Source organism: Sciurus vulgaris, assembly GCF_902686455.1.
Source record: "Sciurus vulgaris genome assembly, chromosome: 1".
NCBI classification, from domain to species: domain Eukaryota; kingdom Metazoa; phylum Chordata; class Mammalia; order Rodentia; family Sciuridae; genus Sciurus; species Sciurus vulgaris.
The window spans coordinates 100,182,615-100,200,274 of NC_136461.1; the positions used below are offsets into that span (position 1 = coordinate 100,182,615).

The following is a 17,660-nucleotide window of genomic DNA, read 5'->3' on the forward strand; positions in this document are numbered from 1 at the left end:
TGGTGAGGGAAAGACCAGAAAAATTTAAAAAGACAACAAATAGAAAATGTTCAAAGTGCATTAAGTGCTAACAAGAGTGCAGGGCTTTGGAGCCTTAAAGACAGTGGGAAGTTTTTTACAGTTTAAAATATTCACTTTTATGATTTATAAAAACTATCCTCAGCTAACAATTAGGATGCATCCAAAATTGTAGGTTTCTTTATAAACTCATTGATGGTTTTCCATGAAGTCAGAATGAAATCTCAGCTCTTTACCATAGTCTGTAAACCTCTGCATTGTCTGATTCTTCAAACTTCATTTGTCCAGCTCTTCCATCTGGTTTACTTCTGCCCTAGCTATTGTGATTCCTCAGGTACTTGAACAAAATAAGCTCTTTTCTGCCTTAGGACCCATTCCATTTTCTTGAACTATTCTTCCTCCTGCTCTTAAAACATTTCTTCTTTTCCTCTGAGTTTGGTATAAAAGTTACTTCCTCAGAGATTTTAGTCACTCTATTTAAAATATGTACTCCAACTATTTTCTGGCTCAGCACTTTGTCAATCATAGAACCCATTACACCTTGCAATGTTATTGCTTGTTTACAAGTTTTCAGTTATTTCCCCACTGGACAAGGAAGCTGGGACCATATCTGTATTATTCACTGGATTCAGGCATTGGCTCAATGAATTTAGAACTTGGAATACATTTTCTCATAAAAAGTGGTTTGACTAGTGGATAATTTTTTTCAAGGCTAGCTAGCAATAATTTAATTTTTTTTACTTTTTTATTGTTTTAGTTCCTTGCACCTATAGTGAGGAAGGACATTTTCTTCTATCCTTCTGCGTACAGGCCTGACTCCATAAAAAAAATCTCAAGTGGTTAAAATAAGTTTTGTTATATTTGGACCTCCTTTCCACAGTTCCTTTCTCACATCCTTTTTACTTTGTTGTCCATATAGTGTCTTCCTTTTGTATCTGCTCCCTTCACATGCTTGTTTTTCATTTAGCTGAAGTTCAAAAGCACCTGTTTTTTCTGAGATGCTTTTCATGGCAATAGTCCCTGCCTCAGATATGATTGGAAAAAGAATGGAGTTAGACCTGTGGTAGTGTCAGTAACCTCTGTAGCTATTTACATGTGTTGAAAGTAAAGTGGCCATCTGTATGTCAAGGGCTACATGTATCTGAATTCATGTTTGCAGTGTTTTTGCTAATACCTTCACAAGGACAGTGTTGCCAAATTGAAATGTTGGCAAGGAACACCTTCAAAAACTCATTGTCTCTTTCAAGTTTGAATTATATAATGATTGGATCTGCAAAGGTTTGTCAAAAGAAAAGTAAAAAAGTTTGTCTAAAAGAAAAGTAAAAGGTCAAAAGAAATCTAGGTCATGGAGGGGAAACTCAAAAGGAAAGTATCAGTTTGTCAACTAGTCCTGCCAAATGCTCAAACTTAAAACCATTAGGATCAATTGCTTGTAACTTGTTTAGTGCCAAAAGCAAGCTAGCATCTTCAAGATGTGTGAACTTTAATAATAGAAGAATGGAACACTGCAACAATAAAATTCAGATGGGGTTGACTCAACTTTTTATTCCTCTTTCAAGTGAAATTCTGTCAGAGCTGATTATACTTACCAAATATGAAAATGCATCATTCAATTTGATTAGAAAATATGGCTACTATAAAGCTGTTTTGGTGATTATTGCTCTATTTACTCTCAAGCAATCTCATTACCATTTGTTTAGCATTATACAGACACCACTTAAAGGTAGTTTTAATCAATAGCTTTGTGATACAGCTGTGAGGAAGAATTCTTAGTTGAGAAGTTAGTTTTGATTTGTCCTTTTGATTTGAATTTAAATATTTTTACTTTGGAGCATCTTGGTTGAATTGAAGCACTGATAATTTTTTTTTTTTTTTGAGATTTTTGAAAATGTATTTAAGGAAGTTAGCTTGACTACAATGATTGTTTTCTGAGCCAAATGCTAAGATACATGATTGACAGAAATGTTGAATGCCACCTTAGGTCATTAATAATGTGAAAATTTTGAAATTGGTTATTTATGAGGATATGGGGGAAATGGCCTGGTTCATATGTGACACCAGCATTGTATCTACATGTCCAGCTTAGCCATGTCTTGTTGTCCCTCTGGCCTGTACTGCAATCATCTCTCAACTTCTCCAATCACTGGCCTTCGCTAGCCCTCATTTCATCCCTTAACCCAGTACAAGGTGGATCCTACCACTCTCAAGACCACCCTGTTAAGGCAGAATAAACCAGATCTTGTCATGGGGGGATGGGAGAAGAAGAAAAAGAAACTTTCAACTGCATGTTTTGATACTAGATTAACAGATCTACTATTGAGATATTCTGGATTCTGTGTCACATTCTACATTCCCATACTGCATCACTTCTGGGAATTACATATTGCTTTCTAGATAATTTTTGACCAAAAGATCAAAATATAGCTCTCTTGGTCCAGTGTCACTACCCTTTTTGTTGTATGAAGATTATTCCTGGTTTTTTAAATCTTTTAGGGTTTCTATTTCTCCTCCTACTCACTAACTATGTATTTCCCACACTTTTCTTCATTCTTTTGCTTTTCTCTCCAGAATTAATCCCTTTGAGACCTTTTCTATTTTCTAGCCTTTACTAGACTTTAGCTTCTAAGTAATGGTGAAATCTTCATCTCTTACTCAAACTCTAGTCTTTTGATTTTTTTTTTTTTTTTTTTTTCTTTCTTTTGCGGTGCTGGGGATTGAACTCAGGATCTTGTACTTGCAAGGCAAGCACTCTACCAACTGAGCTATCTCCCCAGCCCTAGTCTTTTGATTTTCTCTAAAATATCTCTACTTAAAAGTTACAGGTATCAACTGAGCGTGGGAGTGCATGCCTGTAGTCCCAGCTACTTGGGAGATTGAGGCAGGAGGATCATTCAAGCCCCAGAGTTTAAGGCCAACTTAGGCAAAATAGTAAGAGGCTTCAAAAAAAATATTTATTGGGCTGAGGGTTTAGCTCAGTAATATAGCACTTGTCAAGCATGTGAGAAGCCCTTAGTTCCATGAGGTGGGGGGATTCCTAAAAATAATTGTTACATGTTATATCTTCCAGCCCTACCCACTACACTTCACCTCAGTTTCTCTGTTATCTCCCACCCCAAAAGTAAAAACATAACAAACTGATTTTCCTTTCTAATTTTCCCTTTTAAGAGCAGTATTACTGATCTCTAGCTGTTGATTCCTTTTTTCCTCTGCTTCACCTCTCATAGCTAATCCATAAATCTTTCTACTGATTTTTCCTTCCAAATAGAAATTACCTGTAAACTTGACTTTTTCATATTTCCATTCTTACCCAGTTACTCTAGGCGCTTACCACTTAAAAATCATTGAGATCATCTGCTAATATTCTTTTTTTTTCTTTTCTTTTCTTTTGGTACTAGGGATTGAACCCAGGGGCACTTAACCACTGAGCCACATCCCCAACCCATTTTGTTTTATTTTGAGTCAGGGTCCCGCTAAGTTGTATAGGGCCTCACTAAGTTGCTGAACCTGGCTTTGAACTCATAATTCTCCAACATCAGCCTCTAGAGCCACTGGGATCACAGGGTGAACCACTATGCCCAGCTTTGTGGTAATTTTTAATTGTTCTCACTACCTTCTCCATTCATGTGTGTGTATGTGTGTGTAGATATATATATATATATATATATATATATCTATGTACTGTTAAACTTGAAGATATAATTATATGCTTATGCTGTTTAATTACTTGTAGTAAGTATATTATTATGAATCTTTTCTAAATCAAGAGCAAGGTCTTCAGGGCTTAAATTCAGTCTTTTATCAACAATCATATCAAGTAGATATTATTATCTACTTATCTGGTTTTCCTACTACTTCCTCATTTCATCAGGTCATTCTGTTGATCAAATATATGGTATTGTCTTCTTAGAGTTAATTTTTTTCTTACTGTTTAGTCCATCTAGAATATCATCTGTATCCCTTTTCACCAATAAGAGGTTTGTCTTTTGATTTAGCTTAAACAGAAACCCTGTGTTCTTTTGAACACCATTTATAATCTGTGATAGGGACAAGTCAGTCAGTTTCACTGCCTTAGTTTCTTTTTCTGTAGAAATAAGCGTGATTAATAGTCTCTATCTTCTAAAGTTGTTATATATAAAGAAACTAGTTAGCATATTAAAAAGTGCTTGGTTTTAGGTATAATGTAAGTTCTCAATATTAAATCTTAGCTAATATCATTAAATAAAAATTTAATTTAAGATCCATTTTAATCAAGTCATTCCTCTGATAGTAATACTAATTTGCTAGCCTTGGAATCTCAATTTCTATATTTAATATGAAGAGATTATTTCTAGCATTTGTTCTGTTACAGTACTGAGGTAGAAAAAAAGTATGTGAGATGGAAATAAAGATTGTGGGCTACAAAGTTAGACAAGCTGTAAAGTAACATGAAACTGATGATTAAAACCCCTTAATAATATTCACTTAAAAGTGAGAATATAAACCTTAAATAAGAACTATAACCAAAATTGGGCCCCTGGTTTTCTGATTTCTCTTTGATATTATTCTATTAGCAGGTTGTTTGTTTGTTTGTTTGTTTTTTACTGATACTAATATAAATAGTGGCTAACAGATAAATCTTTTTTTTTTTGGTTTTTTTTTTTTTTTTTTTTTTCAGGTAAACGCCAGCCACAAAAAACTACAAGACAAGGTAAATTGTTATTTCCAGATAAAAGAAAACCAAGATCCATGAGTGGGCATCGGCCAGCAAGAAAACGATGTGGAGAGTCTCACCCAGAGTCCCCCATGGGCTTTGGGCATATGAGTACTACAGGATGTGTATTAAATAAATTGTTTCAGTTACCTACACCACCATTGTCAAGACACCAACTAAAGCGGCTAGAGGAACACAGATATCAGAGTGCTGGACGGTCCCTGCTTGAGCCCTTAATGCAAGGGTATTGGGAATGGCTAGTTGGAAGAGTTCCATCCTGGATTGCACCAAATCTCATCACCATCATTGGACTATCAATAAACATCTGTACAACTATTTTATTAGTCTTCTACTGCCCTACAGCTACAGAGCAGGTAAGAGGAATTTCTTACCAGTAAATAACATTTCTTATATCAGAAACATTGTAATAGGGATTTCTCAACCATTTTAAATAAAGATAATCGTACAGCCATTTATAAATTATTTAAAAATATCTTGTCACACATACTGTAATAAAGCTCATAAGTACAATCTATTACATATACTAATGCTTATTAGAAACCAGAAGCAAGGGGTATACTCTGATACTAGTAGGTTAATTAAGGTTAGCAAGAAATTAACTTGTAAAATTTCATCTCTTTATAAAAGAGATGCTATTTTTTTCAAATGTCTGAATAAAAATCTTAGTAAAGTTTAAAATGATCAAAGAGAAAAGTCTGGTATTTGAAATGTCATGACTGTAAACCAGTACTATCAAAAACATTTTTCTGTCCATTCCAGAGAGAATTGTTGAATGTCCCTTTTCTCTTCCTATAAACGTGGCTGATAGACTTCAGATATATTTTCTTTTTCATGTCCTGCTCTGACTGCCATTAAGAAAGAAAGTATGGTATTTTTCCAGACTGTACTTAAACCTTCTCAAATCCACATCTCTCTTCTGCTCTTAGTCTATTATTCTCTCTACCCATTACTTAAAAACAAAACTAAAACTCTTCATCCAAATGGGTATATTGGTGTTTATTTCTTTTTTTAGTTTTCTTATCAAGAAGAAAACTAAGGTAGGTAGATGGAAAAGAATAAGAAATATCTGTTCTACCTGATCAGTCTGAGGTTACTCAAGAACAAAACATGTAAAAGTGACTCTAAACTACATGAAATCATAATGGCCACAACATTCCTTATCTTGTTTTAGGCTTGAAGTAATTTTTTAAAGTAGATTATTCAGATGTTTTGCCCTTTGAGATAAAGTTACTAAGATAAAGTTCCTGTATCTCTTAAAGTGAATGACTATTAAAGGTCACAGTTACCCATAAAGCATGTGATTTTTGTTTTCCAGATGCTTATTTTCTCCCACTTTGATTACCTTTATTTTAATTCTCTTACTATTCAAATATAGTTCATACAGATTATATGAATATATTTCTGATTTTCCCTCGTTTTCTTAAGTATTTTCCTGTACCTCATTTAGGACACTTAAAATACAAAACCCAATATAATCATTTAAACCTGTCCTAGGATCCTTCATTGCATGTTCTTTGAGCTGTTCATCTGGAGCTTACTGAGCACCTGATGACTACTTCTGAAAGAATTTGGTCCAAATTTTACAAATCCTTATAGTAGAACAATAGGGAGTGGTGTTGATTCCAGCTAAAGCCCTCCAAATAGTCATAAGTTAGATCCAGGATGAGGATCAAAGGTAGATCAGTCAACCAGTAATTGTCATTTATTGAATACCCTTGAACCTACCAGGTTCCATGTTCCCCTATGATGCTTTTCTTTGTCCACTGTTCTTAAATTATTTGGAATTACTAGCGTAAGCCTAAAATTAGTTAAACTTTGGAGAGAGTTCCAGAATGGAACTGATCCCAGTAAACTTTTCAGAATTTTTCTAGGAAGAATAAAGGTACTGTTCAATAGTCTACAAGGGATGATAATGTCCTACAAAGGACATGCCTGGATGCATTTATAGATGCATGCTAGAAATTTGTTATGCTCAAATCAGAATGCATTAAAATAGGCCATGTCTATCTTCTGTAACAGTTCTTTATCATCTCCATGATCTTCAGTAAGTATGTAAATTATCTAAGTCATGCTTTATCTTTCTAGATCTTACTTTGTAATATTATAAAGAATTAAGAAAGATCATGTATTCTAGGGTGCTTAGCCTATAATGCTTAATAAATGGTAGACTGTTTTTGTTTCATTAATTTAAAAAAAAATTCAAGTGTATAACCTGTTCTTTCTCACAATCTCCCTTCCATTCCTGATTTCCTCTAATAATATATAACATGAAGCCACGTATTCATGCAAGTTCTTATTTAATTTTTTATATTTTTGCTTACAAGCCTTTTGAAGTCAAAAGGTTTTATAAATTTATAGAACTTCATTATGGCTGTAGTTCTTTTAGACCTTTTAACAGTAAATGATCAAGAAGATTTATGTCTACATGTACTAGGAATTCCCCATATTTTTGTGTGTGTGTATTGATTTTTTGTTAAAGATATCTGTCTTTTTGGTAGAAAAGGTCACATTTAATGGTTTTAGCTTCCTAGTAGATAAGAAAAGAAAATGAGTTAGTTCCTAATTTTCAAATTCCTACATTTGCAGATTCCTGCAGTAGAAATGTAAACTACTCTCTCTTCAATATCCCCTTGATCTTTTTGTTACTAAGTATTTAAACTTCAGCTAGTAGTTTTGGTTTTAGTAGTTTTGGTTTTGGATTTTTGTCTTACAACTTGATGTATGTTAATATGCTTGAGTTATCCTTGCCACATAAGACAAAGGAATGTAGCGTTATCTGTTTTATGCACATGAAAACCAGAACTAAGCTATGTTATTTTCAGTAAGAGTTTTTTGAATTTAAATAGAACTTTTAGAATATAATTATAAGAATTTTTACTTAAATGCTGATTTGTTTTTGTTTTTATATGGCTAAGTTTAATGCTTTTGATTTAACTCATTAAAAAATAATTGTTAAATGATGCATGTTGGTACACCTGTAATCCCAGTGACTCAGGAGGATTGCAAGGCTAACTTGGAAACTTAGTGAGACCCTATCTCAAAATAAGAGAAAAAGAACTGGGATGTAGCTCGTAGCAAAGTGCCCCTCCAGTACCAAAAAAATAAAAATTAAAAATAAAAAATAAAATTACTAGATTTTTTTTTTAATAGAAAAATGAAAAGAAAATAAAAATGCCACATTGCCCATAATCTCACTGCATGGTTAATTTCTACTGACTTTTAAAAGGGGAGGGGAAAATTACATAGCATAATTCAAATACAGAAAGATATAAACAAAAACATAATCTTCTCTTTTTACTTGCATTTCCTTCCTTTCCACCAATTCTTCTAAACATAACAATGTTTGACAATTGTTTGGTGTTTCAGGAAGGAAAAAAAAAATCTACCAACATATGTATATTTTTGCAAGTGTATAAATCCTTAGACAATTTCAAAAGTTTGGTAAAACCATGTTTATAATTTTTCACCTGAATTGACTCATATAAGAATATCTGCAAGATTTTGTAAATTGCATTTATTCCATATCTTCCTGTCAGGGTTAATGATATCCTGGCTCAGATGTGTTCTTTTGTTCATTCAGTATCTTTCCCAGGTTTTTGACTGAGACCATATAGACCAAGAAGCATATAAGTATTAGATTAGTATACTATAGATTTTTAGTTAAGAAAAGAAGATTCAAAGATGAGAAAGTTTTCTTCTTTTTTATATGTATGGGTATTATTGTCTTCTAGGATTGTGTATTCACACAGTTGAAGTTATTTGTGTCCCCTAGTAACATTTTTTAAAATTTCTTTTTATTCTAATTAGTTATATATGACAGTAGAATGCATTTTGACACATCATACATAGATGGAGTATAACTCCTCAATCTTGTGGTTGTACATGATGTAGCATCACACAGGTTCTGTAATCATATATGTAGACAGGGTAATAATGTCCAATTCATTCTACTGTTCTTTCTAACTCCAGAACCACTCCCTTCCCTTCACTCCCCTCTGCCTAATCCAAAGTACCTCTGTTCTTTTCTAGCCACCCCCATTGTGAATTAGCATCTGCGTATCAGAGAAAACATTTGGACTTTGGTTTTTTTGGGATTGGTTTATTTTGTTTAGCATGATATTCTCCAGCTCCATCCATTTACCTGCAAATGCCATAATTTCATTCTTTAAAGCTGAGTAATATTTCCGTGTGTGTGTGTGTGTGTGTGTGTGTGTGTGTGTGTGTGTGTGTATACACACCACATTTTCTTTATCCATCTGTTGAAGAGCATCTAGTTTGGTTCCATAGTCTAACTATTGTGAGTTGAGCTACTACAAACACTGTTGTGGCTGCATCACTATAGTATGCTGATTTTAAGTCCTTTGGGTATAAACCGAGGAGTGGGATAGATGAATCAAATGGTGGTTCCATCCCAAGTTTTCTGAGGAATCTCCATACCACTTTCTATAATGGTTGCACCAATTTGCAGTCCTACCAGCAGTGTATGAGTGTACCTTTCCCCTCACATCCTCACCAACAATTTTTGTTGCTTGTAATCTTAATAACTGCCATTCTGACTGGAGTGAGTTGAAACCTTAAAGTAGTTCTGATTTACAGTTCTCTGATTGCTAGAGATGTTGAACATTTTTTCATATATTTGTTGATCAATTGTATTTCTTCTTCTGTGAAGTATCTGTTCAGTTCCTTTTTCGCCCCATTAAAATCCTGTGCTTAGACATAACTTTCTAGTCAGTCCCTTACAACAGCTATCTAATAGAATGTTTTGAGGCGGTGGGAGTGTTCTGTGTATCTTTGGTCCAGTATGGCAGCCATAGCCTCATGTGGCTATTGAGAATTTGAAATATGTCTAGTGTAACTTAAGAACTGAACGTTAAATTTCATTTAATTTAACTAAAATAGTTATACATGACTGATGGCTAATGTATAAGACTGCACAGCCCTGGAGAGTTATAGGATTACTTTAGGAGCAAGAAGCAGTAGACCTAAAGTCCAGAACAGGGATTAATTAGGATTAATTGCCCATTTCAGTATGCTTGTAGTACAGTGTGGTTGTGTAACTATAATTATTGCTTTCAGAGTTTGAAACTGTAGCTTAAGGGAAGTACATACTATGGACCTTTTAATAGCCTTATGTTTTAATAATCTAAACAGATCTCTTTCATAAAGAAACCCCTTTGCAGTACAGAATATGCTAAATATTATTTGCAGCTGTAAGTGTTTAATACTCACAGTATAACTGATAACCAGTATTTAAGAAGATACCTATGATTACAAAAATTTTTTCATGGCCTAAACATGAGAAAATAGTGAAAAGTATTGTAAAACATTCTTCCACATTCTTAGATAACGTAAACAAATAGATGCCCTCTTTTAAACACATGATATTTAAATTCAATACCAGCAGTTCAATTTCTGAGAAAAGAGAAACTATTCCTTGAAAATCTGACTATAAATATTTGAAAAATAATGTTCTGAGCACTCTACAGTAGATCCATCATTTCCCTAGTGTTGGTTCATGAACCATTGAAGAAATATGTTTAAAAATAATTTACCTGCCCAAGTAAATGTGAAAAATATCATTATATTATTTCCCCTTTTGCGTATTCACAGTATGTATTCCAACTAGGAGTTGGAAAAAGTTCTGCAGTAGGGAAATCTGTTTAACATTGTTTAACCCAGTGTTTCCCACATGAGTTAATATTAAATATCTTGAAAGATACAACTTGGGAAAAACTGTACTAGATAATGCAATAATTGACTCTTTGACTCTTAGAATCTAAATATTGGGAGGACTCCAGTGGAAGAAATCTCATGGATTTCTATAAAATGTTTCAGAAGTACAGTTGACTGTCCCATGGTATCCACAGGGAACTGGTTCTACGACCTCCCTGCAGAGAGCAAAATCTGCAGATACTTAAATTCCTCATATAAAATGTAGTGTTCACAGATAACCTATGCATATCTACCTGTATGTTTTAAGTCATCTCTCCACTACTTGTAATACCTAATACAATGCCAGTCTACGTAAATAGTTGTTACACTGTATTAAGGAATAATGAAAAGTCAGTACATAGTACAAACAGTTTTTTATACTGAATATTATAGAGCCTCATATGGTTGATTCCATGAATGTGGAACCCCAGGGATGTGGAGGATCCCATATAATTAACTAGCATCTGTTTAAGCACACCTAAAATTTAATTCTAACAATCCTAATTATTTCATTACGTTCTTAATTATGTGGCACTTCTATCTTCTGTAACTTCAAACAGTAGTACTTTCTCTAGAGAATGAAAATATAATGTCTGCTGGTAAAAAGGTGGTAACCAAACATAGTAACTAATTTGTCTGAATACTCTTCCTCTTATTTATTTCACAGGCACCTCTGTGGGCGTATATTGCTTGTGCATGTGGCCTTTTCATTTACCAGTCTTTGGATGCTATAGATGGGAAACAGGCAAGAAGAACCAATAGTAGTTCTCCTTTGGGAGAACTTTTTGATCATGGTTGTGATTCATTATCAACAGGTATGGTTGCTTTTTTAATGTTAATGATTAGTAACTGATAAAAACAGTTTGATAAATAGTTTCAGGATAAAAAAAGAGTTTATTTGGTTATCAGAATAAGTTATTTTTGATTAAATTTTAGGGTTTTTCAAGACTGTGTACCTGATTCATATTTGTTCTTTTTTGACAGTATGGGAAATTTAGAAATTAAGGTCATTTATTTTTAACCTTAAGTATGGTTTTTGGCATCTTTTTGAAGTTTTAGGGCATAATTGTCATTATAAAAAAAATCTCATGAATTATAGATGAGAGCACAATAGTGGAAGACTTGTAATTTGTGATCTTTATATTTAAATGAATCTTATTCATATAAATTACTTTCTAGTCTTGGATTATAGATATGTGATGGGGCTTGGATAAAAAGAGTAGGTTGAATGAGGCTGGAGATCTAATGTGCAATATGAAGACTATAGTTAATAACAGTGTATATTGAAATTTTGCTAAAAGAGTAGATTTAGGCATGCCTACATGAAATAAAAAGGAAACTATGAAAGGCGATGAATAAGTTAATTTGTTTAACATTAGTAATCATTTCACTACATACATGCATACCAAAACAGCCTATTGTGTACTTTAAATATATATAATTTTTTTAAAGACTAGGAAAAATACAGTGAAGTACTGTATATGAATTACTGGGCAATATGTCTTTAGTGTTACAGTGTTTTCAAGTAATATTTTAGTATGATTTTTAGAGGGAAAAATTTTGTTTGCTTGGGTTTGTTTTCTATTTTTTTGTTTGTTTGTTTTTTTTGGGGGATATTTTTTTGGCAGTGCTGGGGATCAAACCCAGGACCTGGTGCATGCTAGGCAAGCTCTGTGCTTTTGAACTATACCCCTAGTATCCCCGTCTTCTTGACAGGAAGTTTTCCTCCTTATTTAATTTAGTTCCATAGTTGTTCTCTTATCGTTTGGCGCGGCATTAAAAAGGAAACAAAAGCCCTTGGTGACTTTACCTCCTGAATTCAGGTTTGTAAATGTAGATGCATGTCAAGATGGATCACTGCTTCAGTTTATTCTGACAGCAACTTTCTTAGTAGAGAAGAAAAAGAAACTAAGCTCTTATAACTTCTAAGAGTCAGGTCAAGAAAAATTTAAAAAACAAAAAACAAAAACTTTGTCTGAATAAAACCTAGCTGAATATCTTGAAAGGCTATTACAATTTAACCATGTGACTGCAGAATACCAGTATCCTGTTTTTTATTGAAAATGACAATCATTTTTGCATTATAGTTTGAATTCCAAACTTATAGGAATATTTCTTTTTTCTATGTATGTCACCTATGATATCTGCTAAATAAGAAAAGACAGTTATCAATCTGAAGCGAGTACGTCCCTTGGGGTTTGTTGTTGTTTGTTTATTCATATTTGATTTCTTTTGGACTGCCTTGAACTTTTTTCTGCTTATTAGTACCACTAAGTTGAGAGAATATTCAAAAAATACCAAAGTATTTTAGTTGCTTTCAAGAACTTTGGTTCCACTAAGTGATTTAGTGAAAAAAGAAACTGAAATTATGAGATAAAAGGTGATGTAAAAGATTATATTCTACTTTTCCTGTTATCATCAATTACTGAGAGTAGACAGTACATTCACAGCATATCTTTGTTTTGTCTCTTCTAAAATCATTTCCAGCTTGGTTATTGTTCATTATTTATTTTGTCCAGTTTTCATTGTGATTTTTCTTTCTGCAGTTTTTGTTGTTCTTGGAACTTGTATTGCGGTACAACTTGGGACGAATCCTGATTGGATGTTTTTTTGTTGTTTTGCTGGGACGTTCATGTTCTATTGTGCACACTGGCAAACATATGTTTCTGGAACATTACGATTTGGAATGTAAGTACTTAATGACAATTTTGTTTTCACTTTCAGATATGGAGAATGGGTTGCTTGTAGGTATTTGAGTATCAGGAATTGATCAAATCACTAAATTAGTTTAATAAATAAACTATTGTAGCTAATAGACTCTGTCATATGTCCCCCTTTTACTCTTTTTAAAAGGAAATATCAGAAACCATCCCCAACCAGGAAGGATTTCTAAAACAATATGAAATTATGCTTTAAAAAGCATAGTTGAAAGCAATATGAAAAACAATGACCCTTTTCACTTGTTTCCATTTGTCTTCCTAGACAAATTCACTTTTCCCCCTAATGCTATTCACCTTACTCAATGTTTTATTTTGATTTATAAAAATATTTTCAGGAAAGATAAGATAGTTTCTGAGAGCAAAGAGCAATTTTCATCTCCAAATTTCATAGCTTAGTTTTTTCCCCACGTTATTTTATTTATGAATCTGTAGAAATCTAAACTCTTAATAATTCAGTTGATGTGAGCACACCATATAGTTTATTATTGACAACAAAAATATCAGAATTTAAAAATTAAATATAAACATCTTTTAAACTCCTAAAGGAAGAGTCTCTATCTATTGATGAGTACTTTTCCATAAGTATTAATGAATACCAGTCTTAGAACTTTGTTAAGGATGGCACTCACCCATTGTTTTTTAATTAAGTATCACAGATCCTATTGACACCATTTAAGTTATTCTTTCTTTTTTCATGGCATAGGATTCAGAGAAAAAACTTGAGAAGAGACTCTATACTTCATGAAATATCAAAATAAAAATATCTGATGGCAGATAACAAGAGAACATCTTGGTCTCAAAGATAAATCATTAATAGATTTTTTAAAAATTTTAGATCCTGGGCTGAGGTTGTAGCTCAGTGGTAGAGTGCTTGCCTATCATTTGTGAGGCACTGGGTTCGATTCTCAGCACCACATATGAATAAATGAATAAAATAAAGGTCTATCAACATCTAAAATTAAAAAAAAAAATTTTAGATCCTTAGTAAACTTAGTTTTTTAGACCTTGCAAAAAATGACAACATATAAAAATTCACTTGTTTACTACAAATTCTGATGGTTTTTTTCCCTAAATTTATTTATTAACCTTAACATGTCCTTATGACAATAACGTAATAATTGCTAATCTTTTGGATGTTAACTATTTAAAAGAAATATCTTGGAATGATTTTAAAATTAAGGGGCCTAGAGAATGTGTTTAAGACCCATCTTAAGGTGGAACCCTTATTATTAAATATGACAGCAGACATGAGTATCCAGATGAAGAGTACATCTATGTATGTATCCATCAGCAGTTTATAAAATGATCAGAGCTTGGAATAGATTGGAGAGTTTTTATATAAAAGAATCAGTAATTGAAAATATGTACAATTGTTTTTTCCTCAGTATTATTCCCAGTCTTTATTTATTTAAATAATATTTTCATAGTCTTTCTCTGCATTAGATAAAACTACCAAATATAGTAGATCTCTAAGATCAATTGGTTTGTCTTAATTCAGTTTTAATTTTTAGTGTTTCTACTGTTTTCAGAAATGGTAGAATTTGTTATATCTGGATTTCACATAATTGATATTTCATTGATTATTATCTCATAGTTAACCATTTTAATTAAGTGTCATAGATCCTATTTACACCATTGTTGTTTCGGGTTTTTGGTACTGCAAATTGAATCTCATAGTTAATTTTGAAAGCTTATTTACCAACAAGTCCTAATGTATTCTCTTTCCCTTTTAAGTAACATAGCACCAATCATATGGTGTGGGAACTTAAGGAAGGAGAAAATATTAACTATGAAAGTAGTAGAAAAATAGTGTTTGTAGGATTAATTTGATATCACACTTAGAATTCCCCTTGTTCTGTTTTCCCAGGATGAAATTATGTATTTAGAGAACTGCAAACAGATCCATATGGTTGGATCATAAAATGCCTGCAGGGGTAGTAGCAGGTGATAAACCTGGAAAGATCCAGAAAATCGGTGGCCTTCTCTGCTCTGCCAAGAAATGTGGGCTTTTATCCCAAATCTGCAGGGAACTTTTGCAAGGCCTAAAGGTGGAAAATGACAAAACTACCTTTTAGAAAGATCACTCTGGCAACATGGCAGAGAGTAAACTGGAGTAGACTGTGACAGAAAAAAAGAGACCAATTAGAAGGCTTCAGCATAATTAACATGAGGATGACGAAGCCTGAACTAACACAGTATCAGTGCTTTTGCAGAGAAAGGAATAAGTATATTAGAGAAAGACTTAAGAGGTAGAAACTGTAAGACTTAGTCTCTGGGTATAGGGAATGAATGAGAGCACAGATATTAATTAGAACGACTCCTTGGGTGATTGGATGGAAGGTAGAAAAAGGGACTCCAGGAAAAGGAACTATATAAAGGATGAGCTACCTAGAAAATGTATGTAGTGGTTGTTAGGCATCCAAAGAGAATAAGAATAGCAGAAAACTTAGAGAGGAAGCCCATGAAAATTATTGAATAGCCAGAGTAGGAGGCATGCTAGAATGAAAAAACACGAAGAGGGATGCAATTCAAAAAAAAAGAACAATTCTAAGTGCTGGCAAGACTCAAAATGAGGACAGAAAATATACACTGAATTTGGCAGTATGAGCCATCCATAGTAGTTTTTGTATAATGGTGGGGTAGAAGCCAAATTGTAGTGAGTAGAATAAATAAATACAGTACTACTTATACAGAATATAATGTTACTTAGTAATATGTGTCTGTGATGAAAAGAAGAGAGCTATTGATTAGAGGAGAGAATATAAGCTGAAAGAAAGGAGGGTTTTTAATTTCAATGAAATATTTTGAGCATACATAAGAAAAGAGATGGAAAATACTGAAAACAGAGAGAAGGAGCATTATTTATGGGAGTGAGATAGCTGAAGAAACAAAACCAAAGGAGTTCTATAGTAGCAGGTAGAGAGAAAGCAACACTAAATTTCTTTTTTAAATTAAAAGCAGGCTACAGCATTCATAGAAATATGCTGTGAGTGCTTTACATTTAAGGAGATATTTATCAAAATATCAATGAAATGGAGGATTATAGAATACATAAGTATATTCCTTAAGAAGTCTTTAAAATGTGCTTAGACTTTGATTTTACCTAAAGTTTATATACATGGAGGATAAAGTAAAAATTTATTTTACTTATTAAAAAGGAAACAAAATGATTTCTCAAATATAGCTTGACTAAATAAATTTCTAAAAATCACTTTTTCTTACTCTTTCTTAGAGGAAAGTGAAAATATCTTTAAGAACATAAGGAATCTTATTTTAGAATATTTTTGTTTCACTTGTTTTCATTTGATATTAACACGTTTGAAAAGTAGGGCCCTGACAGAAATGAGTACTGTTCACTGGAGTCTTCTAGATCTCATTTAGCCTTTAGTGCCTTTCCTAACCTAGCTGTGAAAGACTGGGGAGGGAAATGAGGTTAGATAACTTATGGAAGCATGGGGTTGATAAAAGAAGATAAGTATTATGAGTCGAAGCTCATTTTTAAACATTTATGAAATATTCTTAAAAGTGATTGTGGAGTATAGAAAATGAGAGAGTTCACATTTCCACACTTAAGTCCTAAACCCTCTATATCTAGGTATTTTTAAATTCATAACTTGCACATATAAAATCATTTTTATAAATAAATACTTAGAAACCCTAAGCAACCTTTAATAAGACTAACACATGGGTCTTAAGAAATCTTCTACACTGTAAAGGCAGAATTCTTGCTTAAATTATTTCAGGAAAAATACTCTATCTTTTCAAGAGAAAAAAAGAAATTGTGATAAATTGAACTCAGTTCAGTGTATCTTGACTCAAATGTTATCAGCAAATTATTTTGTCTATGTCAGCTTAAGCAAGGCTCAGAACTTTCATAAGCTTCATTTCCTAATTTTTAAAATAAGATTTTTGAAGCAGATGACCTCTGAGCTTCTTTCTCCTCATAAGTCTGACTCTACTAATTTTACAGATGTTTTTTCTAGTGTGCTTATAGTAGTGTATTGATCTTCACAATATGTTTAATTTTTCAATTCATGCCTCTAAGGTTTCATATTAGCTAAAAACCATACCACTGAACATTTATTTCTATTTATGCAAATAACATTCCACTTTTTCCTTTCTATAGTTAATTGAAAAAGTCAGTAAACTGTGTATTCTACTGGCAGTTTAACAAATATAGTTTATCTTCTTATCCAAGTACTTTCTAAAGAATAATTAATTGAAGACTTCCTTGTAATAAAAAACTTGTGTAATAACTTTCTGTTTAAGAATTAGGAAACTCTGCTATCAAATACCTGTATAGAATCTGCATATCTTTTTGTGTTTTAAGATTCATCACATGAATAATTAAATATTAAAAATCTTCCTTTGAGTTTCTAGTTTCCCCGTGAGGTTTTTTCTCTGCCAAGATTAATTCATTTGGACCCCCACTCTGTCCACTTAACTTATCAATTGTTACATATAATATTCTACAAGAACCTTTTGTATTATTATAAGTC

The 17,660-nt window shown here is 32.7% G+C and overlaps 1 protein-coding gene across 5 annotated transcripts in view; it reads left to right on the plus strand.

The window, feature by feature from the left end:
- CEPT1 (choline/ethanolamine phosphotransferase 1) overlaps positions 1–17,660 on the plus strand; it is a 37,093-nt gene that overhangs the window by 2,419 nt on the left and 17,014 nt on the right. For all 5 annotated transcript variants that reach the window (XM_079147862.1, XM_079147863.1, XM_079147864.1 and 2 more), the window contains exons 2-4: positions 4,673–5,082; positions 11,109–11,256; positions 12,988–13,129. In XM_079147862.1, coding sequence (XP_079003988.1) covers positions 4,744–5,082; positions 11,109–11,256; positions 12,988–13,129 — 629 coding nt within the window. In that variant the 5' untranslated portion in view covers positions 4,673–4,743. The remainder of the gene's footprint in view (positions 1–4,672; positions 5,083–11,108; positions 11,257–12,987; positions 13,130–17,660) is intronic.